Source organism: Sesamum indicum, linkage group LG8, assembly GCF_026168435.1.
Source record: "Sesamum indicum cultivar Baizhima isolate 11 linkage group LG8, ASM2616843v1, whole genome shotgun sequence".
Taxonomy (NCBI): Eukaryota; Viridiplantae; Streptophyta; class Magnoliopsida; order Lamiales; family Pedaliaceae; genus Sesamum; species Sesamum indicum.
Genome location: NC_142664.1, coordinates 29,759,059 through 29,786,224, shown reverse-complemented (window position 1 = coordinate 29,786,224; position 27,166 = coordinate 29,759,059). Strand labels below are relative to the sequence as shown.

At 36.2% G+C, this 27,166-nt stretch overlaps 7 protein-coding genes across 8 annotated transcripts; 3 read left to right on the top strand and 4 right to left on the bottom strand.

Moving 5' to 3' along the window:
* The first annotated feature begins 1,606 nt into the window (after positions 1 to 1,606).
* Positions 1,607 to 6,060, top strand: LOC105169489 (MAR-binding filament-like protein). The gene is made up of 6 exons (XM_011089883.3): positions 1,607 to 1,926; positions 2,393 to 2,598; positions 3,462 to 3,738; positions 4,387 to 4,494; positions 5,167 to 5,414; positions 5,769 to 6,060. The coding sequence occupies exons 1-6, from the start codon at positions 1,702 to 1,704 to the stop codon at positions 5,884 to 5,886; spliced, it is 1,182 nt and encodes a 393-aa protein (XP_011088185.1). The 5' UTR covers positions 1,607 to 1,701; the 3' UTR covers positions 5,887 to 6,060.
* Positions 6,061 to 6,147: 87 nt separating this feature from the next.
* On the top strand, positions 6,148 to 8,401 carry LOC105169488 (pentatricopeptide repeat-containing protein At2g13600). The gene has a single exon (XM_011089882.3). It carries the CDS (start codon positions 6,280 to 6,282, stop codon positions 8,203 to 8,205), a length of 1,926 nt encoding a protein of 641 aa, XP_011088184.1. The 5' UTR covers positions 6,148 to 6,279; the 3' UTR covers positions 8,206 to 8,401.
* A 410-nt stretch (positions 8,402 to 8,811) lies between these two features.
* LOC105169879 (putative pumilio homolog 8, chloroplastic) lies at positions 8,812 to 12,248 on the top strand. The gene is made up of 5 exons (XM_020696398.2): positions 8,812 to 10,255; positions 10,374 to 10,536; positions 11,295 to 11,458; positions 11,579 to 11,837; positions 11,930 to 12,248. Exons 1-5 carry the CDS (start codon positions 9,066 to 9,068, stop codon positions 12,044 to 12,046), a joined length of 1,893 nt encoding a protein of 630 aa, XP_020552057.1. The 5' UTR covers positions 8,812 to 9,065; the 3' UTR covers positions 12,047 to 12,248.
* A 1,271-nt stretch (positions 12,249 to 13,519) lies between these two features.
* LOC105169487 (3-oxo-Delta(4,5)-steroid 5-beta-reductase) lies at positions 13,520 to 15,107 on the bottom strand. Its single transcript, XM_011089880.3, has 2 exons — positions 14,878 to 15,107; positions 13,520 to 14,725 (listed from the first exon to the last, which is right to left on the bottom strand). The coding sequence occupies exons 1-2, from the start codon at positions 14,914 to 14,916 to the stop codon at positions 13,592 to 13,594; spliced, it is 1,173 nt and encodes a 390-aa protein (XP_011088182.1). The 5' UTR covers positions 14,917 to 15,107; the 3' UTR covers positions 13,520 to 13,591.
* Positions 15,108 to 17,063: 1,956 nt separating this feature from the next.
* Positions 17,064 to 21,478, bottom strand: LOC105169485 (WD repeat-containing protein 55). Its single transcript, XM_011089878.3, has 15 exons — positions 21,250 to 21,478; positions 21,112 to 21,144; positions 20,966 to 21,030; positions 20,771 to 20,858; positions 20,585 to 20,657; positions 20,347 to 20,453; positions 19,687 to 19,729; positions 19,521 to 19,577; positions 19,038 to 19,114; positions 18,827 to 18,875; positions 18,663 to 18,709; positions 18,487 to 18,560; positions 18,313 to 18,368; positions 18,055 to 18,175; positions 17,064 to 17,636 (listed from the first exon to the last, which is right to left on the bottom strand). The coding sequence occupies exons 1-15, from the start codon at positions 21,342 to 21,344 to the stop codon at positions 17,563 to 17,565; spliced, it is 1,059 nt and encodes a 352-aa protein (XP_011088180.1). The 5' UTR covers positions 21,345 to 21,478; the 3' UTR covers positions 17,064 to 17,562.
* A 742-nt stretch (positions 21,479 to 22,220) lies between these two features.
* On the bottom strand, positions 22,221 to 24,507 carry LOC105169484 (thioredoxin domain-containing protein 9 homolog). Its single transcript, XM_011089877.3, has 4 exons — positions 24,348 to 24,507; positions 23,994 to 24,269; positions 22,822 to 22,980; positions 22,221 to 22,731 (listed from the first exon to the last, which is right to left on the bottom strand). Exons 1-4 carry the CDS (start codon positions 24,369 to 24,371, stop codon positions 22,558 to 22,560), a joined length of 633 nt encoding a protein of 210 aa, XP_011088179.1. The 5' UTR covers positions 24,372 to 24,507; the 3' UTR covers positions 22,221 to 22,557.
* Positions 24,508 to 25,233: 726 nt separating this feature from the next.
* LOC148787358 (peamaclein-like) lies at positions 25,234 to 26,028 on the bottom strand. Of its 2 annotated transcripts, none has more exons than XM_088883405.1 (2): positions 25,669 to 25,855; positions 25,234 to 25,574 (listed from the first exon to the last, which is right to left on the bottom strand). In XM_088883405.1, the coding sequence occupies exons 1-2, from the start codon at positions 25,754 to 25,756 to the stop codon at positions 25,390 to 25,392; spliced, it is 273 nt and encodes a 90-aa protein (XP_088739531.1). In that variant the 5' UTR covers positions 25,757 to 25,855; the 3' UTR covers positions 25,234 to 25,389. The 2 variants fall into 2 exon arrangements, 1 of the variants encoding a protein (XP_088739531.1); XR_016066728.1 differs by having other exon boundaries at positions 25,439 to 25,580; positions 25,669 to 26,028.
* Positions 26,029 to 27,166: the final 1,138 nt, after the last annotated feature.

The following is a 27,166-nucleotide window of genomic DNA, read 5'->3' as shown; positions in this document are numbered from 1 at the left end:
CTGGGCAACGCATGTCGCCCAGACGGGCTGGTGGGGGTGGAAAGGAGAGGGGGGAGGAGGTCGGGATTGGGTGGGGGTGGCAGGGGAAGAGGACGGGCGGAGGGGGCAAAGCAGGTGGGGGTGGGTTATAATTATTATTTTGAATTTTTTTATAAATTATAATTATATATATTATAAGTATATTTTAATAATTATAAATTACATATATATTATAAATTAAAATAATTATATATTAATAGGTCTAATTTGACTGGTTGATTAGGAGGGGTATTTTAATAATTGTTTATAAAAAACTATGCTCAAGTTGACTAGGGGGCGATGTGATTATTTATTCATAACATAAGGGTGATTTTTTATATTAAAAATTTTATAGGAAAATTTTTTATATTCTTACATATCACAGGGGTCAAAATAAAAAAGAAGTAAGAGCTTGTCCTGTTTTAGCGTAAGAGTTATAATTACACTTGGAATCTATTTAAAAATATGAAATTATGCTTTCTCAAATAAATTTTAAAATTATACTTATATTCATTTCAAAAATTTATCCTTTATACACCCGACACTCTTCCTTTAGGGCTTGAAAGAAAAATGCCAACGCTAATAAAAAAATTAAATAAATTTTCAATTTTGACCATTATTTAAAATTTTTATGTATAATATTTGTACTTATAAATGGATAATATATGCGTGTATATGTGTGGAGTGAGGTTAACATCATTGTAATTTTTTCTTGTAAGTACATAATTATTGCATAAAAATGTCAAATGAGTGATAAAATTAAAAAATTATATATTTTTTTTTTGTCAACATCAGCATATTTTATTTAACACCTTAACAAAAAGGGGTCAGGTGTACTATTTTTGGAGTGAGTATAAGTATAATTTTAGTTTTCTTTTAAAATATAATTTTACATTTTTAGGTAGGGTAAAAAATAATCAACCCTTAGCATAATGAGTATTTCACAAGGGTGATTGTAAGAAAATCGCTACATAATTGTTTAACTTTCATCTTTATGAAACTTCTATAATTAGTGCGATTATAATCTATTATAAGTGCTATTATTGAAAATTATTGATAATATTACCCTACATATGTGTTGTTCAGGTCTTTTTACTGTATCGTTCGTTTTCTTTGAGGATCTTTTAACCTAGACAAATTGAACGACAAGAAAAATAATGTTAGAATATTTTGGATATTTATGGTACTATTATTGTGGAACAAATATAATATTCGACAAGGAGAAGAAGAATAGAAAATGAAAGGCCCACCACAGCCACGTTGACGGTGAGTTAAGGCAGCCCATTGGGCCCGGTAGAAGGAAGACCAACAACTACAAATCTAGTCAACATGAAGAAAGATTACTAGCTTAAACATTCTGGGAACTACAAACACAAGGCCCACAAGAGGCCCAAAGCGTGTACATGTGCAGCCGACAACGAGTGATCCATGGCTCAAACCCGCCGCACCGCCTGTCTGGGCTGAGACTCGTGCCATGGCACATGGGATGCCCATCTCCCAACACCCACCCACCACCTATTCTGCGTTTTGACTCAACCATGCTTTTTGTAGCGCTTCTTGTTGTCTTGTCTGAGATATAAATATCAATATATATATATATAGAGCTGTGGCTGTAGCAGTTACTGCGAGGGCCCATCGAGAGGGAGAGAGAAGGCAGAGAAACGACGTGGTGATTGGTTGTCGATGGCAACCTTCGCCTCCTTTCTTTCCTGTTCTTCTCCTCCCCCGCCTCTCCCTTCATTAGGACGTTCGTTGCGTCCTCGTGTTTTGCCTTCGTTGTCCTTTTCTGTTGTTGAGCCCACAAGAATTTCTGGTAAATTCCGAACTCTGGGAATCCGGGTTTTTGCTTCTTCAGCTTCTTCTTCTGTTTGGGATTTTAGTGCCGGTGACGACAATTCGCGGTCGAAGGTGAGTTTTCTCTTTGTTTTTGAGTTTGCTACTTAATTTTGATTTGGTATTGTTGATTTGATGTTTGAATGTATCTCTTTTGTGCTTGAATTTTTCTGAACTTTGGAAAAATTGTAGAGGTAGTTTATATATAGAGTGATACAAGAAAAACGAGGAGAATTTCTTCGCCTGTGAAGTTAAAATTAAGTTACGTTAAATCATGGGCATTTGTAGTAACCATAATTGGGTTTCTTTTGGATGAGAAAGCTAGTATGTCGATTGAAATTTGAAGCAAATTCATGTTTTTGCAAATAATCGTGTGAGGGCAGTGGGCATCAGCTGTCGTTATTGTTATTCGCATAAAAATGTTGCCCGGATTTCACCTAAGAGAGACAGAGATTACTGGAAGCAAAAAGGAACTAAGCAAGAGATTCGTATGTGTATTATGAAATTTTGGCGCCTGGCTTAATGGCTTTCTATCTTTCAGAAATCAGTCCTCTTTAATTTAGTACGAGATATAGAGCCCCTGGATGTGAGCCTTCTTCAGAAAGATGTTCCGCCTACAACTATAGATGCCATGAAGAGGACCATATCTGGCATGTTGGGTCTGCTGCCTTCGGATCAATTTCAAGTTATGATTGAAGCTTTATGGGAACCACTCTCCAAGCTGTTGGTTTCTTCCATGATGACAGGGTATGCCACTTCTTTGACATTCTAACAATCAATCGCATTATCCACAAACGAGAAGGATCAATTGGATATAGCAGTGGTGGGAAGAAAGATAGTAAAGATTTCTTAAAAGATGCAATGTTTAGATAAAGTGAGGTTTAGTAAACCTCTCTCTGTCACAATGAGGAAGCAGGGACCTAGAAACTCATGCAACCAGATCTTGTAGGCTTATGTATTACTAAAAGCATGGTTTGGTGCATTAAATCTTTGTTTGAAAGAATTCTTTTCCAGTAGGAAAAACACTTCTTCCTTTGAAAATTTAAGCGGTGCGTGTATTTGGCATACAAAGAGTGAAGAAATGAATTAAGTAAAAGTAGATATGATGCGTTCTTATAATTTCAAAACTTGAATATTCACTCTCATATAACATTCGTTCAATAGGCGGTGCTTCCATCGATTTTATGTCTACGTCAGTAATAATCTAACTTGATAACAGTTTACAGAGATAGTCGTCAAATGGCTCTCTAATGAGGATAACATATATTTGTATGCAGACTTATTTGTATGTTGGCATGGTATTGAATCGTTATGTCAGCAGGGAACTTGTTGCTGGTGGAGATGTGATCCCTGTTATGTATCCAAATTTATATATGTCACTCGACTTGGGAACATTGTATTTCTGGTGCATTTCTAGGCTGGAGTTACATGTCACATTATTTTATATATTTTATACCGAGTATCTCTGACATCATTGTAAGAATGTCCATCACATTTCTTTCTAAGAGCATATTCTGGATGGCAGTGCTGGGATGTCATCTGCTAAGGGTAACATTTGATGTCCAGATGCCTGAATTGGATCGAACTTGTCACTGTCATGTTTCATGCAGGTACACACTGCGAAATGCTGAATATAGGCTTAGTCTAGAGAGAAATCTTGAGATATATGAAGGAAATAATGATAAATCAAAAGTCGAAGATTCTAAACTTGGAGCTGAAGGGACACATCTGGAGGACGAAAGAATTAGCAGAAACTTCAGCCAAGAAAGCTCGCCAACTTATGATGAAACAGAAGTAACATACAACATTCCCGATTTTGGTGAAATGACCCCTGAAGCTCGAAAGTACATTTTGAAGTTGCATTCTCGTTTATCTTCAGTAAAAAAGGTGTGGCTTTTTGTAATGTGTAATCCGTATTGCCTGATATACTAATAACTTCTCATGCTTAACTTTGGTTTCCATTCTGTGTTGCCAGCATTTTGGGTTTGTAGTAGGAGTTTGATACTAAGTCTTTGAGGTATGGTCCTAGATAAATAAGAAAGTCCTTGACTTGCAGTTTGATGAGCTGGGAGTAACCTAAATAAATTCTGCCATAAAGATCTACTACTTACCATAATTCATTATTTCCTTTGCTATTATCTTTCTCTCACTCTTTCTTTTTTCTTCTTGGTGTGTTGTGGGGGAGGGGGTCGGAAATAGAAGGCCTCCTATCCGAAGCCTGTCCATATATACACAGACGATAACATAATATGTGCATTGATAGGTAGATGGGAGTTTTGATATAATATGGTGTTTTATCACTGGTATCTGCACAGGATAGTCAATTGTTGCATTATATGGTTGGACATTTATGTAACTGACAGTTGAATGGACTCGTTTCCTTTTGTGAATTGCATGTAATAAAATAATCCTTTTTGGTTTATTTAGGAATCCCTTGCCTCTTTGGTGCTTTCTGTTTTTACATTAAGCTTATTCTTCATTGTCCAGAATGTGATTTGATATCTTATGAATTATTGTTAATCTCATCCTTCTCAGGAGCTCCATGAAGTTAAGAGGAAAAGTGCAGCTCTTCAGATGCAACAGTTTGTTGGGGAAGAAAAGAATGATTTATTGGATTACTTGAGATCTTTGCAACCAGAAAAGGTGAAACATACACATCTATGATTTCGTGATTTAAAGTGTCTGCGCAAGAAGGACTATGAATTAAGTTTACAGGCTTTTGATTGTTATAACTCAAGTTTGCAAATGCATAAATGTCTTTAACAAACGAAACTTGCCACCTGTATTTCCATGTGGTGTGTTTCTTACTGTTTTTCTCCAGCTGAATGCAAGTCATGTTTTTGCTATACCTTCCTGATTGATCTATCTTTATCCATTTTAACGCTTTAGGTTGCATATAAAACTCCTGAGGCAGATCCTTTTCCGAATTATCTTATTGGTTATGACTTGTTCTTATGTTGGTTACAGTGCACATATGGCCGTTATTGTACACCTGTATAGTTGCCGTGTAGCTAACTATAACTTAAAACTTACTTGAACGTAAATATATAATTCCATGCAAAGCAAGTAAATGTTTTTATAAAAAGAATTTCGATTTTTCTGAAGATCGTATTTTGCATATAAACTTTTGAAATCCTTCTTCACTTTCTGAAGCATATAACAGCAATGGAACTACCATAATTTCATTTTCGTTCATGAAAAGGATGTTCATCATATAGTTGGATATTGTACACTTTCATCAACTCTTTATGCTTCCTCCTCCTTTTTATGCAAGTGTTTCTGTAACCATAATGATTAATCTACTTTTATGAACAGGTAGCCGAGCTATCAGAACCAACATCACCTGAATTAAAAGATACAATCCATTCAGTAGTACATGGTCTCTTGGCTACGCTTTCTCCTAAGATGCACTCGAAAGGTCCTGATCTTGGCGACAACAGTGCTATAGGAACTGTAGATGTTGAAACTGAAGGAGATTGTGTTGATCTTGTCGAGAACACCTCTCTTCAATTCCAGCCCCTTATTTCATTGACACGTGATTATCTGGCTCGCCTACTATTTTGGTTAGTCTATATTTCTTGCTATTTACTTTTCTGTCAAGACATCATTTTACTGCTCATATGTTCAAATCATTATAGAAAAAGGAGCTTGACAATCTTATCTTATTGTGTTGAAAATTTCCTTCTCTTTCACCTATGAGGCCCTTCTGCTCCTATTTGAGCTGCAGATGCCATTCTTTCCCCACGCTTATTGGATCCTTTGACATGTAAATTCTGTATTTGGATTAAATCTTTAATCAATATTTGTGCTGCAATATCTGGAGTATAGCAATATGACATTCTGTTGATACCTCAGCAAAATATTTTTCGTTGTGAGTGCTGCCCAGATTCACATTTTACATATAATTTGGTTTTCAGGTGCATGCTGCTGGGACACTTTCTTAGAGGCCTGGAGTACCGGTTGGAGCTTATGGAGCTTCTGTCATTGCCCTATGTTGCAGAGATCGATTCTTCCAGTGGCGAACAAGTTGTTTAGAAGCAAACTATGTTTACTTGATTTCATGTGTACATAGATACAAGTTATCTTCTGTATAAAAAAACCATTTGTGTTTGACAGCACTGAAGTGAAACAAACTACCTAGTTTACTCGGGTAGAACCTCATTGTATTGCCAGTTCCTTTCTTTTTGTGCAACCCAAAAATTCCCGAGACGAGTCAGGTTTGATTAGATTCATCTAACATGGTAAATTTTATTAAGGGTACTTAATTATTAACTATCAAAACCTGTTTTTATATCTGTGCTGCTGTCTATACTACACTTGCCTACTAATAAAGTAAGTACAGACAACTTGTCGTCTATATTTGAGTCCCAGCATGATGCTATTAGTCCATAAATAAATGTACTCAAATGTTGCTCAAAACTGCCTGTTATGATTCACTTCATGCACCATCTGCCCCATACAGCGTCGCCCTCAAGAGTTCCATCCACCGTGCTCCAGTTTCCTCGACTCCGCTGCATTTCTGCCGAGCTCTGTCACTCAGTTTCTTCAACTGATTCAAGCTTGCCTAGCACAAATGATCTCTCCCGCCTCTTACAAGGTCGCATCACACCCCCTCACCTCCTCCAATTACATGCCCGCATTTTCCGCCTCAATGAACACCAGAACAATCTCATTGCTACTCGTCTCATTGGTCACTACCCTTCAAATTTGGCGCTCAAAGTCTTCTATTCTTTACGGGAACCCAATATCTTCCCGTTCAATGCAATCATCAGAGTGTTAGCCGAGAAGGGTCTTTATTTGAAAGCGCTTTTGACTTTCAAGGAACTGAAATTTCGGCGTCTTTTGCCCAATGACTTGACCTTTTCTTTTCTTCTCAAGGCGTGTTCTAGAGATGGCGTTGGTGTGAATTGCGTTAAACAAGTTCATTGTCATGTTGTGAAATCGGGTTTTATGTTTGATCCTTTCGTTTGCAATGGTCTGCTCATGGCTCATGTCAAGGCAGTTAAGGATTTAGTTTCAGCTCGTCAAGTATTTGATGAAATGCCTGATAGAAATTTCGTTTGTTGTTGGACTTCTTTGATTTCTGGGTATGCTAGATTGGGATTGGCTGAAGAAGCCTTGAAGCTGTTTATGGTAATGCTGAAGGAAAATCTGCGGCCTGAAAATGATACCATGGTTAGTGTTTTATCTGCATGTTCAATCCTTAATACTCCACACATTGAGAAATGGTTGCATCTACTGACACAATGTGCAAATGACTTCCGCTACAATAATTTAGGTTGTGATTATGTGAATATTATAATCGTTTATTTGTATGGAAAATGCAAAAAGGTCGAGAAGAGTAGGGAAGCATTCGATAAAATTTCTGAAAATGGGAAAAGGAGTGTTCTTTCTTGGAACGCTATCATAGGGGCTTATGTTCAAAATGGTTGTGATTTGGAGGCTCTGACTCTTTTTAAGTCAATGATGGAGAATTATGATTGTTGTCCGAACCATGTCACTATGGTCAGTGTGCTCTCAGCTTGTGCTGAAATCGGGGATTTAGACCTTGGCATGTGGGTTCACAGATACATGAGAACTAGAGGGCACAAAGGTGTGCTATCATCAAATGTAAATCTCGCCACTGCATTGATAAATATGTATTCAAAATGTGGGAGTTTGGATGAGGCGAGGAAGGTTTTTGACCAAATTAGTGAGAAAGATGTGGTTTCATTCAACGCCATGATCATAGGTCTTGCTGTAAACGGCAAGGGAGAGGAGGCTTTAACACTTTTCTCCAAAATGCTGGAGCTTCGTCTGTGGCCCGATGCTGGAACTCTCCTTGGTGCGTTATGTGCGTGTAGTCACTCTGGTCTGTTAGATAAAGGGCGTGAAATTTTTAAAGAGATGAGGGGAGAGAGTTGTGTTAAACCTAAATTGGAACACTACGCTTGCTATGTAGACCTTCTATCTCGGTCTGGCTTTATTGAAGAAGCTCTTGGTGTTGCCACTTGTATGCCTTTTAAACCGAATAATTTTGTGTGGGGCTCTCTGCTTTCTGGCTGCGTGCTCCACAATAGGATAGAACTGGCTCAGGTTATTTCCACCATGCTTGTTAGGGTGGATCCCGAGAATTCTGGAGGCTATGTTATGTTGTCTAATTCATTTGCTGCAGATTGTCAATGGCGAGATGTGTTGAAACTGAGGAGGGTTATGAGGGAAAAAGGGGTGAGCAAGCAACCAGGACGCAGTTGGATCAACATCGGTGGTGTGGTGCACGAATTTGTTGCTGGCTCTGCCTCATATCTCCAGATTGGAAGCATTCATGAAATGATGCAGTCATTGTTGAAAGAAATGCGACTATCCAGTCCATAGACTAATTAATTTTTGTTGATTCTTTATCTGAAAATTGTGATTAGTAGTTTCTTTCTAATTAACATATCCTAAGTTCCCCATAATCCCCAGCTCCATTAGTAAATATCCCACTCTTAGTAGTGCATAATGCTTTAACTTCCAGTACGGCTTTTCGCTCTGAATTCCAGCTACCTGTGCTTGTGTGCATGTTATTCTTCGACTTGCATCCGTTATCAAAATAAATAAAGGCGTTTTAATTCTAAGAATATCTAACCATAACAAATATTAAAAGACTACTCCCATCCATAAAACTTTCCTAAAATATTTGAACAAATCGAATCTTTTGAGATTTTTTATACGTTTTGGCGAAGTTAAATTTATGGTTATTTTCCGATTTTTATATATCCCAAGATTTGTGGCGTAATAGGAAACTTTGAATCTTAAACTCTTTTTTTTTTTTTTTGTGTTAATAAGAGATATATGAAGAATCTAACTGATAACATTAAATTCTGACCATCGATATCCAATGATTCCACACGCGTTGAAATCGCGAGTGGGGGGTCGATTACTGAATGAAATCTAAATCTGCATGCATGAGATAGACGATTAGAGTCTCTCTCTCTTCTCTCTCTCACCCTCCACCCAAAACCCTAAAGGAAGTTCCTTATTTTCTGTAAATACGTACGAGTTTCTATCTCTATAATCATTCGTCAGAGAGAAAAACTCTCTCTCTAGAATCACTCAGTTGAGGAGTTTGTTTCCGTAATAACAACCGAGTCCTATTGCATTGCACCTCTTTAAAAACCTCGCTTTAAATCCCAGCATTAAAACCCCCATAACTCGTCAAGATTTTCTCTTAATTGGTTATCAGTTACGATATTATGGAGCGTGAGAATCTTGAAAAGTTTAGGATGAACCCTACAAACTTCCAGGATTTCTCAATGCCGGAAAACCACCTCCACCAGCCGGATGCTCCCCTTTTCCCCACCGGAGACCACCACCGCCAGCAGGATACTGGTATTTTCACCTCCGGAAACCACCTCCAGGGCGTCCCTGAGAGCCATCATCTTCCCCCGGAGATCAGCTCTTATCACTCCACTAATCTTGCCCTGATGAATTCTAATCTCCATGTTGGCCCTAGTAATTTTTCCGATACCCTTTACGATCTTTCGCTCGAATCGGAGTTCAATAGGCTTAGCCTGTCGGCGCCACCTCCTCCACCGACCTTCTTGGCGCCGCCACCTGCTTATGATAGTGTTGTAGGCGCCGCCACCTCCCCCGCCCCTGGTGGTTCTAATATCAGGAACAATTTATCAATTGATCATATACCGCATGGCAATGGTTTCTCTTATCCGCAGTTCTCTAATGGCGACATCCAGAGAATGAGGGTTCAATCAGCGGCAAGAGGGCAGATGCAGGGACTATACATCCAGCCCCAAAACAATCATCTGTCTTTAGCCGATCCTGATAATTTCAATGCATTTTATGTAAACGGTAATGTCAATGGACTTTCCGACTATGATTTGGGCAATGTTTATAATTCCAGGAGGAGCTTGAATGGAATTGTGGCCGGGTACCAGCCTCGTCCACATCGAAACGGCCTTCCACGTCCTCAAGAACTGTTGGGATATGGAAATCATCAGTTAAATTTGAATAGAAACAATGCCCATTTTCAGTATAGATCAGCAGCCACCAATGGAATCATTGAGTCAAACGATCCAGCATCAATCTTGATGTCTGATTGGCGTAACGGGTCCATCTTTGGATCTAGATGTCATCCAAATTATTCGCCTACTTTGGAAGATTTGAGGGGCAAGATGTGTTTGTATGCCAAGGATCAACATCGTTGTCGATATTTGCAGACTGTGGTGGAAGAGGGGAAGCCAGAAGAAATCCACGCTATCTTTTCAGAGGTGAAGGATCAAATTTGTGAGTTGATGATTAATCAGTATGGTAATTATCTCATTCAGAAGTTGCTTGAGGTGTGCAATGAAGGCCAGATGACTGAGTTAGTTGTGCTAGTTATTGATGATGACCGGACCTTGAAGGATATCTGCATCGATATGTATGGGTATGCAATCGATTGATTTCTACTTTTACTTTATCAATTATTTTGTAGCACGTATTAATTTGTTGAATGCCGATAGATTAATTGAAATATTGTTTGATTCTGAGTTTGTTTTTGGCAGAACAAGAGCTGTGCAGAAGTTGATTGAGCATGTGACAACAGCAAAACAAAGGGCACTTGTTGTATCTGTTTTGAAGCGCGTAACTGTTGCTCTCATAAAAGACACGAATGGTCATCACGTGATTCAGCATTGCCTCAAATTCTTTTCTAGTGAAGATAACAAGGTAACAATACAAGAATTTGATTCTATATTCAAATTGATTATTAGATATTTGTTTTAAATTCTATGCCTTCCACAATTAAATCCTGTATATATGCATACATGTATCTCACTTCACGTTCTTATAATGTTGATTAATGTTGTGCTTGCTCGATATGGTAAAACATGTTTGGTAGCCTTCCAAATTGAAGGCAATAAGCGTTTGGCTGAAAAGTGCACCATGTTAAAAGGGTTCTGTTATTTATGTTTTACATATGCGTAAGTGATTGTTTTCTTGCAAACATTTAGGTGGAGGATTAGTTTCATATTCATGCCTTTTGGGTGCATAATGGGATATATATATATATATATATATATTTGCTTTGGTTATATTTCCCTATATATAACTTGAATTTTTTTTACAAAAATTATTTGACACTTTTCATCATTTACAATACCCCATTCTTGAATTGTATTGGTGTACTAAATGCTGCTTTGACAAATAAATGCTTTAATGTTGTGATGGTGCTTCTTGTTTCAAGACTGTATCACCTTAATTTCTGCAGTACTAGATGCCCATATTCTGTCTGTGATACTCGATGATCAAATTATATATAGAACCAGCATTTCACATTGCCATAGATCTGAAAGTAGTGATTATATTCATTGGAAGTCATTCCATTCGGCTCTAAGTTTTAGTTTGCTGTTTCTTCTCATATTAGTTTAGTGAGATTATAAATGATAACTTATATGGTTTATCATCATTGTCCAATATCTTCACAGCACATTCTGAATGTAGTAGCCGATAACTGTCTTGACATTGCCACTGACAAAAGTGGATGCTGCGTCCTGCAACAATGCGTAGCCCATGCTCAAGGTGAACCACGAGACCGCCTTATTGCAGAGATCACCTCGAATTCACTGATTTTATCAGAACATCCTTATGGGTATGTGCTCTTTCTATATTTGATAATATTTCGTCCTTCTTTCTCACTTAAAATTTTGCTGAGTTTTCAGGGTGTTAACTACTTGTCGGATTGAACTGAGCTTTTTGCATTACTCATCAGGAATTATGTTGTGCAATATATACTGGGATTGAGGATTCCTCATGTGACAGCAGACATAATAGCACAATTAACTGGAAGTTATGTGTCTCTCTCCATGAACAAGTATGGAAGTAATGTTGTTGAAAAATGCCTGAGAGAGGCAGAAGGTGATCAGGTTCTCCATATAATCAATGAGATTACCAACAGTCCCAATTTCTTGAGGGTTCTTCAGGATCCCTACGGCAACTATGTCGCCCAATCTGCTCTTAATATCTCCAAGGTATATATGATTAAAAATCAGAACTATATATGCTCATCATCTCGAATAATACTTGACTAAGACTCTTACATGATCATTTCTTTTGCACGCAGGGAACTGTTCGCAACAATATGAACAATCTGATTTATTTTCATTATGCATTCTTGCATAGCCATCCTCATGGAAAAAGGGTTCTTGCACGTACTAAAGGAAGTAAACAGCGTGTATGAATTGTGTATCTCAACCAGCTTCAAAGCCAAGTGTTTATCTATGCAGGTCACCGCCACCATCACTACGACCAAGACCATGACCACGATCCTCCAACCCCCCACCCCCACCGACATATTTCTTTGTTTTTTTGTTTTCTAGTCTTATTGTTTATGTTGTCGCAAAACTTATTATCTTAGTATCTTGGTGTTAGTTATAGTTTGTTGTCCGTGTTGTTCTATTTCAACTTAGGATTTTGTTGTTCTATAAGCTTGGGTTGTTGTGGATTAAATGTAAGAGTAAGTTGTTTTATCATGGATTTCTTTTCTAATTATGCGAGGCCCTATGGATTATATTGTTGCTTTCTATAAATACTTAAATTTTTTTGTTATGTATATGTATTATCGCTTGTGTGTGTATATATATATATATCATATATTGATAGATTTATCTTCTGTGAAGCCAATATAAAATTTGAAAGTAATGCTTTTTTATGTTTTTGCTGTTCAAACTTTTAATAGAAAATCATCTATATTTATCACAAGGTAAATATGATTTTTTTTTTTTGCAATAATGTATTTAAACATAACAGTTTTTTTACTAATATATATATATATATAATCATCTAACAAGAAACTTTTTATAGTACTGTTTGAAACTCATATCTATTTTCTCAATATCCAGAAAATATTGAAAGCATTGTATGTTTATTTACCAAGTGTCCAAGAAATAAACTTTATAAAGAATTTAGTATTAAGTTTTGTATGAGTATGCTTACAATATAATATACACATATATATAGTAAGGGGATCATATGTGATTTAAAATTTATAAAAATACTAAAAGATTTGTAAATCACCATACATAGCGACGGGGTTCATGCCAGTGACTGTATAATAGGATCATCATTTGCGATGCACAAATAGATTGGATTGGACTTGCCCGATTATCACCAAATTGATCCAATAAAAAAATGGACTATTCTTGTCCAAAGCTGTTTGAGATTGGGTTGCTTTTGTTTTGGGCCTACTAAGCCATTTCTTTTCTTTTTAAATTGACTTTTCTAATTGATTTTTTATATTTTTTCAACTCTTAAAATTTTTATTTTTATTGTTCTACTTCTAAAATTGGTAGTATATTAATTTGGGTGCTTAGTTTGGGTTTCAGTTGGATTGATCTATTGATTGGGAAAAACAAACCTAATTGGACTCATTAAAATTATGAATAGTAGTGGATTGATTTTGAATTAATTTTAAATTGATCCATTATGATTCGAGGCCAACCCAACCCAATATGCAACTTGAATGACCAGTACATATTTCATTATAGAATCGAAAGTCGTTTGAGTCATTTGACTAAGTATGTGAGCACCACCACCACCAAAAGTCCTTACCATACGTATTATTAAAGATTATATATAGCAACAGCTTTAATTATTTTTAGTCTTATTCCCTTTCTTTGACAAACATCTTTGAATCGGAAAGCAAGAGATAACATGAAACTAATTAAGGAAACACGCATACTTGTCCACCAAGCTTAGAGTACACTCTGCAGCAGCTATCCTCATATTAAGGAACAATCTTGTTAGCTTTCACCTTTTCGATCCAAGAAATGAAGGATTTCTTGGAATTCCTAAATCCCAAAAACCCATGCTCCTTACTCTTGTTCATCGTATCCAAGAAACACTTATTTCCCAATATAACATCTGCAAACCACCATAATCCCACATCCTCCAATTTAGTAGGCGTCAAACCATTCTCCCTCACCATTTCATCCCAAACTCCACCTTTATCCTTCATCAACCCCTCAAACGTTATCGTCTGCCCTTCCTCATGCTCCCCACATTCCACTCCAAACTGCTCCGCCAACACCTTCCACAAATGTTTCCACTTATACACATCTCCATTGTTCACATTGAAAGCCTCATTCTTTGCATGAGGATCCACCGCTGCCCATATCTGATGCTCAGCAATCAGATCAGCATCGGAGCAATCCGAATAACCATCCCAGGCCTCCTTGCACCCTGGAAACCTCAAAACCTTACCCTCATGCTTACATATAGCTGCGTACGCACAAAGGGTCCCCACCAAATTCATCATGCTATGTGGTGAGAATCCAAATATAGTGCCCGGCCTGTGCACAGACCAAGTCAGACCTTCCTTCTTCTCAACCTCCTTACACAGAATGTCTTCTAGAGTGTAATAGAAATTGATGTAATTCAATCGAGGCATATCCTCAGTATACGGAGTTTCGAGCTGTGTTTCCAACTTTCCAAAGGCCTCAAAAGGCCCGACATAATGCTTCCTCCCAGTCTGCATGCAAATGTGCTTCAAATTGGGGCAGTTAGGGATGACAGCATCAAGCACATTTTGAAGCATTCTGCCATTGGCTTCGCAATTTTCAGCCTCGGTGGGTCTGTTGGTCCAGGTGGCGTAAAACACGTGTGTGATATCAGTGAGAGTTGAAAGCTTGGCCTGTGTATCGTCACGGTTGAGTACGTCACACTGGATGTAGTTGATTGGATAGTCATCACTCCAGGAAGGACGGGGCCGGCGGGCGACGCCGTAGACCTTCCAAGGGCCACCAGGAGTGTCGGAGAGCGGTAGGATCTCCGCCAGGCTGTTGCCCACGAGTCCAGTTACCCCAATTATCAGGGCTACGCTCTCGTGCTTCTGGGGTGCCTCATCTTCCTCCAACTTTTTCTGCTTCAATCAATTAGGTATAAGAAAACACAAACTCTCAAACACTATGATCCAAAATACGACGAAAGTAAGCAGAAACCAAAATATGCAGAGATATATATGCATATACACATGCATCTACATCTAAGATGACCGTGATTCTGCATACTCACCTTTGCAGCGCCGACAGCTCCAGCCCACCACCAGCTCATCTTCAGCCTCAAGAAAGCAAGGATTACTGTGTGCAATGTGTGAGTTTCTTAAAGGGATATTCTGCTCATCAACTCCTCCGTAAGGCTTCTACACTCGATGAAAGCAAGAACTATGAGCGGCGGGGGATGAGAGTTGGCTATGATCAGCTAGACTAGAGGGGATTAACCTTTTGTTCTTCAGCTATAGGGCAGGCAATTCTCACTTGATGTAAGAAGGGAATAAGTAGGCCTTTATATAGGATCGATGTTCGTTATTATTTAATAAATATTATTTTTTTAATTAAAATTTATTAAGGTTATTGATATTAAAAAATTATTGAATAGACATTTATATTTATATTTGGTTGATTTATTACAGGTGAAATAAAACTTTTATAATCAAACTACCATTATAAATGTAAAAATCATATATATGAAGATGTATAATGATAATTTGATTCGAAAAATTTTGTTTAATCCTATAAGTCAATCGAGTGTAAATATAAATCTTTATCCAATTAGTTTGCTAATCATATCAACAAATTTAATTTGTGATTTCTAACTAATAGATGAATTTATGTGTTAGACAAAAGCAAACATCAAGAGTACTAGACGTAATATTTTAAATCACACTGTGTAATTACATCAAATTTTATGCAACAACAATGTAATAATTTACTAATTTTATGATTTATCTTCACGTGTTGAAGTTTTGTTTATAGAGAAGAAAAGTTAAGAGATCATGTGAAGAGACACCGGAAATTGAAGAAACAAACAATTTCTCTTTTGAATTCTTTATGTTGTTGCCGTTTACGAATCAATTTTAAATAGGGTTGGTGACCGTAATACAATTATTCTCAACCTTATCTTAACTAATAAAATGAACTCGCGCTGCGCTCGTGTCTTAAATATATATATATAATTTGGAAAAGATATGATCTTTGTGATTATTAATTTAAGTATAATTCAAGAATATTTTAATTATTGTGATAATAAATATGAACTCAGGACAATAAAATTTTATTGTTGATATTGATGGAACGTACTTTTAGGTTTTTAGATTAATACTTTTTTTTTATAGATGTTCTATAAGAATATTTTTATTCTTCTAATACATATATTTATGTAAACAGACCTATTACTACAGATAAAAAAGTTCAATGTTTATATAAATTTGGTTGAAAAATTATCAATACTCCCTGATTTTAATGTTGTCTAACAATTAGCTCAATCCATTAGGTTCCATTCATTTTTTATGATAAACTGTCCAAAATGCTCTTGTGGGTTAAAAATATAATTTTATTTATTTTTTAAATTTTTTTATGGACTAAGTGGATAAAATTTTTCATAATTTTTAAATTTTTTTCATCCATTCTAGTTCGATTTTTTTTATAAGTTTTAATTTTTTTAGAAAAAATATAGTAAATGCAAAGTTGACAATTTTATACCTTCATTCAAGAATTACATAATTTCATTAAATATGAGAGGGGTATTTGTAATTTTTCAAACGAGAGGGTATTCGTAATTACGTCAAATCTCAGAGAAGGTCGTTGTAATTTACCCTTAAAAATATGAAAACTTGTGAGAAAAAATTAAATATGGAGAATGTGAGAGGAAAAAAAATAATCACAATAGAATTTATTAAAATTATGAAAGTTTGAGAGGGTAGTGGATTGAGAGATTAAAATTATAATTTTAGAATATTAAAAATACTATTATGGGTAATTTTTATAAAGAATAAAATAAATAAAAAGATAAAATAGAATAATAAAAAATTGGTTCGACGAAATTTTTTTTTATAATATAGATGAAACCATAACTTACAACATAAGTATGGACCAGAAAAAGAACGGGTGCAATTACGCAACTATTCACCATTGCAACCCCTCAAGGGAAAATATCATATTTCATCTCGTAATTTGGAGGTTGAATTCTTATTTTTGCTCCCATAATTATTAAGAAGTAGCACTCCTGATCCGATATTTAACAAAAAAAAATCATGGTCCCATGCCATCTACTCCGTTTCTGTAACTCACTTTATGTATAGTAATGCTTCATATGAATCGTCTTCTGAGAAGATTAGCACTAAAATTGCCAGCCATTTTAGCATTTGAGAAATTAGAGAAGAAAAGTGCACTGAATTGAACTAAACTGTTCAAGCATGTCAATTTCACAAAATTTTGCATATAACCTGCCCTTCAAAAGAAAAAAAGCAAAGGAGATCACTACATCAGAATTCAGACGTACATAAAATATTCAATTTTCAAACATTAATCTATATCTATGCCAACTATCCGATCTTAATGGAATCTCTGCAGATTTCAAAATTAGAATGAGTCAATTTATTCGTTGTTTCTTTTCCCCCTAATATAGGTTTATGGATGTACCACTCCATCTGTAGCAAACTAATTCAATGACAGATATCTTAATCTTGATGCCCAATACAAAATCCAAAGGCATGCATTATATCACATTAGCCATTGGCACTGGAAAAAAACCAAAAATTTCTCGATTTTCACCAGTAATTCTCAGCTGCAAGACCTATAGCGATTTGTCGTTGACATTGGACTTCTTCAAACATCCTACTTGCAGCTGACCCTAATTCCAGAACGGAGCATTATGGAACCAGCAGTCTTGCCTGTATACATCCAAGTGCGTAGCCACCATTTAATCTAGATCAGCAAAGAAGTTATTTGAACTGCTAAAGTTTTGCCCCTTGCTCGTATTTTTCTTCTTGGTCCCTGCAGAGATTGCCAACGCGCAAAAGGTTCACACAAGCTCTTAGCATATTTATGGCAATAATTAAACAAGATATGATTTTGAAATATTAAATAATGCATAAATCACATGGCTGCAACAGTGCAATGCGCATGGATGCTATTTAGGGATCCTGATGTCAAATTTGAAGAATCCTGCAAAGATGAACTGTGATATAGGGACATCGTGATGCAGGAAATGAAAGATTGAGTATCTTAAGAGAGGAAAGAGTCAGAAAATATGCAGAACATTTTTTTGTAAGTGACCTATAGTCTACCTTGTACCCTCGATTACCACCTGGCTTATGCTGTTATGCAGCATTTCCCAACAATAACCATAAGCCCCAAGAAATGATTGTACTAAAAAAGCTATAACCTAATATACATGAAAAACTAGAAATACCTTTAGAAGGTTTTGTAGTACTATCATCAACATCCATCCCATCACTGTCGCTGTCCGACAAAGCAGAATGATTTGACATAGTACTTCCAGACACTTGAAGCAACTCCTCTAGATCCCATAGCTAAAAAATTCACGGAAAATAAGTGAGAACATACATTATGACATCATGGGCTTATAAATTAGCCATATACAAATAGAGAGAGATAAATATATAAAACAAAAACATATGTGTGCTACGTATAATGGAGAAATATGGACCTTCAATGTCTGATCATGTGATATGCTGCCAAGGAACTTCCTATCGTGAGAAAAAGCTGCAACATCAAAATAAACCAGTAGAACGAGATAAACAAAATATTAAAGATGTGAAAGCCGAGTCAACCAAAACTTCTCAAATAATTATGTCCAGAAAAGAGTGAACAGAAATCACACCAAGACGTTCCACTGGATATTCTGAATGCTCAGCAATTGGCTGAATTATTCTGTTGGGCAATATACCTACCAAGCTAGATAGAAAGAATGCAGAAAATAAGTTAATCCTAAAGTCAGGGTCATGAGTTAATAGGAGCAACGGGTCAATGGCCCCTGTTCTGCATAAAACCTCTCACCTGATTATGCCATTCTCAGAACCAGTGATCACTCTATCTTCATCCAGCTTAAGAAGAAAATGAGAAACAGAAAAGTATATTAGTTTAATAAAACCTTAAAAGAGAAACCAGTTCAAGATGCTCAAAAGAAATTAAAGGAACAATACTTACGAAAAAGAACTAACCTTTAGCAAGGCATCAACTGAATTAGGAGAGAAATCAACAAAACGATCACTGGAAATTTCGAAGGCATCCCATCAATATTAATGATAGCATCACGATTTGATGCGAAACACAGAAAAAGATTCTTGCAGGATTGTTCTATTCAAATCTCAATAATAAAATTCACAATTTCCAAACATTATCCTGGATAGAAATCGAGGAGAGATCAAATACCTGCAATCTTTAAAAAATCCCCACGAGTACAACAATAGAGTTCCAGTCTGCGTTCCACATATAACCTTTCTACCATTCTAGTCACAGAAAGTAACAGTTAGGCATATCTCAGAATAGTAGGCAAAAGTTATCTTTTAAGGCTTTCATCTCAAAGAAAATAAATCAAGCGGGGGGCATGGAGTAAACCAAAAACGAAATTCTGAGCAAACAAGACAAAGGACAGGATAACATAAATGCACAAAGCATTTTCAGATTCTTTAATGTATACAGAGTAGACAACAGTGCTATAAGGATCATATAGAGAAATATAAGCAAAAACAGATACAAAGTCGCCAAAAAGAAAACAAGAAAATACTAATGACAACCACAAAAGTCTTAAAGTATAACAAAACATGCAACCAAAATAAGTCTCTTAAGCTGTAGGTTTCTTAATGCAATGTTGAAAAGTTAATTTTGCACTTTCTTATGTAACCTAAATCATACCTTCATAATAACAACCGAAAGCAGTTCATCCTCAGAGAACTCTGATCGTGTTTGCACCTGCAGTAGAGTAATTCAGAATACCTCATTTATTAAGTTAACTAAGTCGATGCCGTTGTTGGCAAGCACTCAATTAAATAATCAAATTCCAAAAGAACAGAAAGACTACCTTGTTGCTTCTTAAATTGCAAACAGATAGAGTACCATCCCCACTGTCGCAAAAGTAGAAAATAAGAGTTACATATAGTCCCAGTTCTTGGACAGATAAAGGCAGATCGAGCACATATCTAGAGATTAGCATCTGATAGTCGAAATAATTGTTGACAGAAAGAAAGTGCATTTTGCTTCACAAGTGGAAAAACGACCACAAATTCTATGCATTGAATTTGCAGAAAAATATATCACCATGTTGTTGAATCACATCATGCGATAAACTAAGCATTAAGAATGCAGGTTCTATCAATCATCAAAGTATATGAATTAAGATAAACAACAGAATTAAATTACAAATTTCGCCAAATCTTTTTTAAAAAGTATCAACAGCGGCTGCAGAACATGAGAAACTCATAGAAGCCAACTAGCTACGATCTGTATGAAAAGGAAAAACTGGAGATCACTGAAACAATATATGTCCAAAGATAAGTAAAAATGAGTTCTAGAGAGCTGAAAATTGAACCACAAAATAATCCTGAGCTGGCAACAACATAAGGCCAAGTGGAGGAATCTAAGTATAATTTCTAAAATTCAGAACTTTTGGTCAAACAACATCTAAGATTATAAGAAAACAAATGTGTTGCGCAAAGAGACACAGAGGTAAGAGTAAGACTACCTTGTTCCGATCAACTTCATGGAATCTGAGGCAAATGTCATATCTGAAATGTATTCTTCATGAACATTGAAAGAGTTACAGCAAGAACGCTGACGGGTATCCCACACCTGTAATACAGAGCAGAGTGATAAACCTAAATGTCATCATCAGCACAACACCAATCCAAAATAGCCGCCAACTTCAACTTTTGCTTCCATCACAAATTCAAACTTTCAAAATTTAGTTATGTGAAGTTCACCTTGATACAGCCTTCATCATCTCCAGAAGCAATGGTAGATTCTGTCAAGTTAACAATTCTATTTACAGCAGCTCTGTATAATCCACGAGTCACTCTTTTAACTAAAAGGATGGTATGCTACCATATTTTAACAGTGAATGCGAACAATAATTTCTCTAGAAACAAAAATTCTGCTTCACAACTTACTCATGAGAATTCTCTAGACGTACAACTGTTGTACCAGTTTCAATATCTGTGGCAAGAATGGAACAATCTGGAGATCCCGTAACCACAGCTGAACACAAATTCAGTTCCATATGAGATATATTACATTACAAAAAGACAAAAAAAAAATTTACACAATGACAAAAATTGCGGAAATACATAAAACACGAAAATTACCACGCCCTTCATTGACGAAACGGAGAGCTCTGCATGACTCAGTATGAGCATTCACTTCCAGCAGCCTAGCAACCAAATATTACCAACAAAATTAACATCATCGATGAATAATAATGTGTCATATTGTACGCACTGCGAATTCGCACCTCTGTGGCGTGGATTCAGCCGCATAACGATATCTGATATGCAAAACAAACAGATGCAATTCATCAGAAGCATAATCTTTTGAATTAGTCACTTTCACCTTGTATTAGGAAGAAGCGTTGAAGTTGAAGTGAACTTACAGAAGGAATTGGCCGGTGATGAGACCTGCGGCAACGAGGTTATTAGAAGGATGAAAATCGAGGTCGAATGGAAGTTTTCCCAAATCAATCTCCATGGCGCAATAAACACGATAGAAATTCCTCTACAATTGAAAATTGTAAGTAGCGAACTCGTCGTTGTGTTAAACCCTGGAAAGGGATTAGGGTTTTGGGATTCTGTCTAACCGGGGATTGGTTGTGGTTTGGCGCGGTTCACCGGTTCAAGAGTTTTATAACTTAAAATAATTTAATACAAAAAAGGAAAAATATAAATTTAAGTTATACATTATCTATATAATATTTAAAAAAAAAAATCCTATTTTTACTAACACAGACTGGTTACTCTCACCGCAACACCAATTTTACAAATTACCAATAATATCCCTTATATATTTTCAACCATTCCAACTTAAATTGTTATTCTCCTATATATATTACTTCTATCTATACTAATATATATATATAAGATCTTTTTTTCACTCACAATCATAGGCTTGTGACATTGAGATAGCAAATTTTATACGTCGATAATATTCCAAAGTTATTTTTTTAATTTACTTATTTATTTCTTCTTTTCAAAATGTTATGTATCAAATTATATATTTTATTTTTATATATAATATACTTTAAAGCTTAAAAATATTATTTATTATATGCACGCAAAAAAAACGTTCCATAACAGCTAGTAAGAACTGGTCTTGCTACGAATTGGTATAAACTCATAACCCACACTCTCAGTCCTTTTTGAACTTTAACTCGCCCCATTCAAATTGGCTTCAGATTACCCAAACCAATTTACATCTCTAAAATTTTTATTCTATTTTTGCTCTGGAAGAAGTGTAAGCCGATGATGGCTACAATCGTCATAAAGAGAGTTCTTTCATTACAAGCATACTAACTGAAATATGTTCACCAGTACACCTAACGGATGAGAGATACAGTGCAAGGATGCATAGCCGTATTAGTATGATAGGATAATTAATAGTTACGGGGCTAAATTCTGTCCCCATCCCATCCATACATTAGAATCGTGATAGACAGAACTCTGAGACTTGTTTGCGGAATGTGATAAACCATCATATGCTATTGATGGTTAGAACATGCCACAATGTACAGCAAATCAATCAATTAAAGGTGAACATCTGAGTTCTCTATAGAGTGCCGTACAGACACCCCATGGAAATTTTTGCCAAAATAATTTTATAGTATTGCAAGATGTAAGGGTATAGTAAGTTGCCATCCATGGATGACTAGCCATGAAGTCCACAGGAGATTGCCACCTATAAGAGTCTATTCAGAGTCTGATGAATACGAGCTTTGTCTGACGCTCCTGGTCGGAGCTTTGGATTTGGATGCACGATGTGACGATTCACCCTCATAAATAATAACCTGTGCTTTAGCCAACCTCTCTTCTAGTTCCTCTGTACTGAACTCATCTGTCCCACCAAGCTCATCAAAACCCACCTAATTTGCATGAAGAAGATACTAGCATCAAGAAAGATTCATCTCATAATTCCTGAACTCCAGGGTGATTAGCATTAGAAGATAACTTACCACATAATCCTCCACTTTAGCATTCTTTACAAGAGCAAGCGTTGGAAGAACAACAATTCGGAGCTTCTCACTCAAGTACAGGCTTTTCTCAGCATTGATTTTCACAAAACGTGTCTCGATATGTTGCTTTGCCAGTATAGCCAAATGTTTGTCCATGACCTGCAATTAAAGTTAATGTTGGAACACCCATATCTGAAAATTACTCTCGGAGGAAACTATATAACCAATGACTCTTCAACATCATACATATTGAAACTATTATTGATAACATTGTGAAATAACATCCATACTTCAAATTGAGAATCCACTGTGGTAAAGTTTCAACAAATTTTGGCAACAATAAAGAGATTGAATTGTGTATATTTCCTAGGATCTTGATCCGTCTCTCTTAATTAGTGACAAATTGCGAAAGGCCATGACATATGACATTTAGACAGTTCTTTGTGGACATACAAAGCAAACAACCAAATGCACAGTGCATGTCATCAATATTGCATAGCAAGAGAAAAAGCTCAAGAAACAAACACTGTCTCTCTAGATTCTGGAAACATGCAGAAGGGGGAATCTGTGATGGCAAGGAATTCTGTCTTATACCCTAATCTTATTCTGAAGTCTGGCAAGGAGTCCTAGTTCAGAGGTATGGTATACAGGATTGGAACTCTCAGTCAAATGATTTATTAATTTCCTAGGCACGAGGTACGCATTTTATGATTTTGTTGTGTTGACAACTGCATTAATATCCAACAATAATCAGCTTTTATATCCAGTAAAACCTAACTGTACGTGATTGGTCTCAATAACTCGATCCTGTAGTCCGAAACCAAGCTAATAAGCCCAAATGCTAAGCTAAAATTTTACAGCTCTAAACTCCTATCTACCCCCAGATCCTATGTTAGGAAATTCGCACATCGGCTTATAACGAATGTCTCTAAGATCTACACAAGCAGATAAAACATTATCTGATAACTTTGCCAAACATTGTCAGGACATCTCTCAAAATAAAAAGTTGGAATCCCCTGAAATTTCCTCCTATTACCAAGATCAAATCAACAAATCACATAATTAGATCACCAGTGAAGGGCTATTTCACTGAAAAATAATAGCACACATTTATGCAAAAAGAAAAAATAAAATAAAATAAATAATAGGTATACATATCTAGGCAATGGTACCTTGCAGGGCCAGTTTTCGCGGTAAAAATGACATACGACACGTTCGCTGGCCTTGACAATAGAGAAAAAGTCCTTCTCGTTGGGGATTTCCGTGTACTCGCCGTGGCCGAGGGCGATCCAACGGCTCCTTTTCTCCGCCATTTTCTTCATCTGCTGCAGCCTACGCTCTCTCAACACCTCCAAATCATCCATGTCTAGCCTCTCCAACGCCGAGATCTCCTCATCTATCTTGTCCTCGACGGCTTTGGCCACAGTAAGCACTTGCTTCTCCAATATCTGGAAAATCGCAAAACAAATCCTTTCAGACATTTCCAAGTTCGTTCAATTCAAATTCAAAGCTGAATGCGTGCATACCTCTTGAACTTTTGGATTATCCATGGCTGAATCTATGCAAAATGCTGCGAATCTCTGAACACGATTCAAGGGGAAAATGAATTCAAATCGCAAATAGATTGCTCCCACTGAACCGTCTCCACCCTTTGTCTCGAACACGGTAATCTGACGGAGCCTAATTCTCTTCAGTTATCAGGCCTGATTTTTGGTGGGCTAGAAGTAGACTAGATGGACCTGTTCGCCTTTATTGGGCTGAAGCTCAAATAGATCCTCTAGGCCCACATAAAATATCTATTCATATTTTATATTTCAATTCACACAATATTTCATGTTAAATATATATTTATTAAAAAATAATTAAAACGAATACACTATATTTAAATAAATAAATAAAATTCATTATACAGTTAGAGCAATCAAACTAATTCGAGTAAAAAAAAAAAATCATACAGCCTTTCTTTCTTGTCAAGATTTTGCTAGCTAGGACTTGCTATTTTCACAAACTTATTCTTAATGTCTAGTTTTAGATCAAATTAAGATATTTCTGGATCAGTGGTCGAGTCCCCTAAGAACAGTCCAGTCGATTGGGCTCAAAATCTTTTATTGGAGGTACTTAATTCCAATCTGGATACGCAGTCGAGTTCAAAATCTTTTGTTCAAGTAATTGAACTCGAATCTAAATAGTTGCATGTGGGGATAATTCAGTTATATCAGGGTGAACTGGAATGGGAGTGGTTACGAATTTAATTCATTGTTGGGGTTGAACTGATAAATGGTTCATAGTATTTTGTGCCAATTCAGTAGAAAGGACAAAGAAAAGGACACAACATAAATAATAAGGACAAAAGACCACCACCAGAAATTAAAACTTTTTGACAACAATAGCTAGTAGCTTCAGCCCAGACCATCACAAATTAACATTATTATTATTATTGTTATTGTAACAAAGAGTAACAGTAGAAGAAAAGATAAAAAGGAAGCGGGTGGGGGGAGTGATCTTATTCAGGAATGTTTGTAGCGAGATAGACATGATGAGTTGAGTACAAGTGTTGCAATAATAAAGTTAAGGGCACTTGGGGGTGCCCTTGGAGTTGCGCATGTCCCTGTAACAAGGGCACTGGTGCTTGTTGCCGTAAGTTCCAGAGGGCACGCACTTGCATTTTGCGCAGCAGATCCCGCAGTATTTGAGGCACCGGTCCTTCACACCCGCCCGCGCGCACCTCAATCCGCAACTCCGGTTGCAGTATTCTGCATCTTCACATATGTATATAAAAAATCAGCACTACATAGAATTAATAAATACAAACAACAAAGTGTTGAGGGTGTGAGTCGGAAAACTTACGGGAATAGGCCATTGTGGGGTGGGTGAAAGTGTTGGTGAGAAGAATGGCGAAAAGGAGAAGAGAAGCCAGAAGAAGACTACTCTTCATTTTTCTTTTGTCTTCTTTCTCTGCCCAGAAATACAGTTAATGAAGAAGAGAGAGTTGGAGGAGAGGATTTGGGGATAATGTGATGAGGAAATCTGTAATGCTTTATAGAACGTTGGAGGTGAGAATGAGGTGGGGGGGGGGGGGTACGTGTTCACTTTTAGTTTCAAGTTTTAATCAGAAAATGTGTATGTGAATTTTGTATAGATTTTCGGGTAAGATGACAATATATTCAGATTAATTAATAAAAATATATTTTATATTAAAATATGATATCAAATCAATATATTCATAAGAGCATGCATTTTCACTTTAATTATCATTTCAAAACTTGAAAATGAAAATATACAAACAATCAAGCTAATAATTGTAAGAAAAAAGACCAGAAACATGGAGGAGGCAAGACTCTTGCTGCATATTTAGTACGTGAAATAATTATTGTTTAAAAATATATGTCTAAAGTAGTCTAAATAAAGTGAGGTTTTATATGAAACTGTAATGATGTAATACATTTGATTACATGCATGCAACCAAAAAATGAAATTCGAGTATGAATTAATACATTTATATGTATTCCTTTTTAAAAATCAAGAATTATAACATGTAATTTAGAAATAAGTCCACCGTGAATGAAATACGGGTGGGGGTTGTAGAAGCCTAAAATGAAGGAGAGAAAAGATTTTTGATGATACAGGCGGTTTACGAATGAATGAATGCATGCACCCAAACAAGGTGGTGTGATTACTCATATTTTGTCCATAGAAGAGTTTTGTCTGTAAGCGCCAACTGGAGAGGAGTGCTTGCTAGATCCGATGCATTTCCGAATTTAAATTATCAATTGCCAAGGAAGGTTCTGGATGTATGTTTAAGTTATATATATAAATAAAAGATTTACCTGTAATTAATCTGGTTTAAGGTTCAATTCTCCATTCCATGCAAAGATGACACTCACACGGGCATGGTAATAGACTTCATGGTGGGTGCCATTGCAATTTGCATTAACCACTTAACATCTCACTAATTTATTACACAATATTCCTGTTTGAATTTATTATATTACCATCTGAAAAACATTGGTTGGAGGGTCATTATTGAAACGTAAAACATTGTTTTCAACCTCCTCAAATTATAATTTTTGCATTTTTACTTTGGTTGAGGTACCTGTACTGAGATTTCTGTTCTAGAATACTACAAAAGTAACTGCAGTTAAAAGCCTTGGACCAAAACCAAAAACCAAGAGAAGAAACAGAAACTCAAATTAAGAGATAAATTGTGGGCTCAAAATCCGACTACTACTTTAAAAATATCACTAGACAAACATTGAATAGTACAATCTTCCCAACTTGGTTTTTGAATGTCAGGAATTCACAAGCCTCAATTCCAACTCACAAAAGCTACTAGATACTTCTGCAC

Excerpts from the sequence above, each read along its gene's own strand:
- LOC105169484 (XM_011089877.3), bottom strand. The coding sequence starts at position 24,371 with ATGGATAATCCAAAAGTTCAAGAG. Across the intron at positions 24,270-24,347 it reads ATAATCCAAAAGTTCAAGAG|ATATTGGAGAAGCAAGTGCT; the intron begins GTATGCACGCAT and ends GCGATTTTCCAG. Across the intron at positions 22,981-23,993 it reads GCGAAAACTGGCCCTGCAAG|GTCATGGACAAACATTTGGC; the intron begins GTACCATTGCCT and ends CTTTAATTGCAG.
- LOC105169487 (XM_011089880.3), bottom strand. The coding sequence starts at position 14,916 with ATGAGCTGGTGGTGGGCTGGAGCTGTCGGCGCTGCAAAG. Across the intron at positions 14,726-14,877 it reads GAGCTGTCGGCGCTGCAAAG|AAAAAGTTGGAGGAAGATGA; the intron begins GTGAGTATGCAG and ends TGATTGAAGCAG.
- LOC105169879 (XM_020696398.2), top strand. The coding sequence starts at position 9,066 with ATGGAGCGTGAGAATCTTGAAAAGTTTAGGATGAACCCTACAAACTTC. Across the intron at positions 10,537-11,294 it reads TTTCTAGTGAAGATAACAAG|CACATTCTGAATGTAGTAGC; the intron begins GTAACAATACAA and ends ATATCTTCACAG. Across the intron at positions 11,838-11,929 it reads CTGCTCTTAATATCTCCAAG|GGAACTGTTCGCAACAATAT; the intron begins GTATATATGATT and ends TTTTGCACGCAG.
- LOC105169488 (XM_011089882.3), top strand. The coding sequence starts at position 6,280 with ATGATTCACTTCATGCACCATCTGCCCCATACAGCGTCGCCCTCAAGA.
- LOC148787358 (XM_088883405.1), bottom strand. The coding sequence starts at position 25,756 with ATGAAGAGTAGTCTTCTTCTGGCTTCTCTTCTCCTTTTCGCCATTCTT. Across the intron at positions 25,575-25,668 it reads CCCCACAATGGCCTATTCCC|AATACTGCAACCGGAGTTGC; the intron begins GTAAGTTTTCCG and ends GTGAAGATGCAG.
- LOC105169489 (XM_011089883.3), top strand. The coding sequence starts at position 1,702 with ATGGCAACCTTCGCCTCCTTTCTTTCCTGTTCTTCTCCTCCCCCGCCT. Across the intron at positions 2,599-3,461 it reads GTTTCTTCCATGATGACAGG|GTACACACTGCGAAATGCTG; the intron begins GTATGCCACTTC and ends TGTTTCATGCAG. Across the intron at positions 4,495-5,166 it reads GATCTTTGCAACCAGAAAAG|GTAGCCGAGCTATCAGAACC; the intron begins GTGAAACATACA and ends TTTTATGAACAG.
- LOC105169485 (XM_011089878.3), bottom strand. The coding sequence starts at position 21,344 with ATGGAGATTGATTTGGGAAAACTTCCATTCGACCTCGATTTTCATCCT. Across the intron at positions 20,859-20,965 it reads TTTCGTCAATGAAGGGCGTG|CTGTGGTTACGGGATCTCCA; the intron begins GTAATTTTCGTG and ends ATTTGTGTTCAG. Across the intron at positions 17,637-18,054 it reads TACTACAAAACCTTCTAAAG|GGACCAAGAAGAAAAATACG; the intron begins GTATTTCTAGTT and ends CAATCTCTGCAG.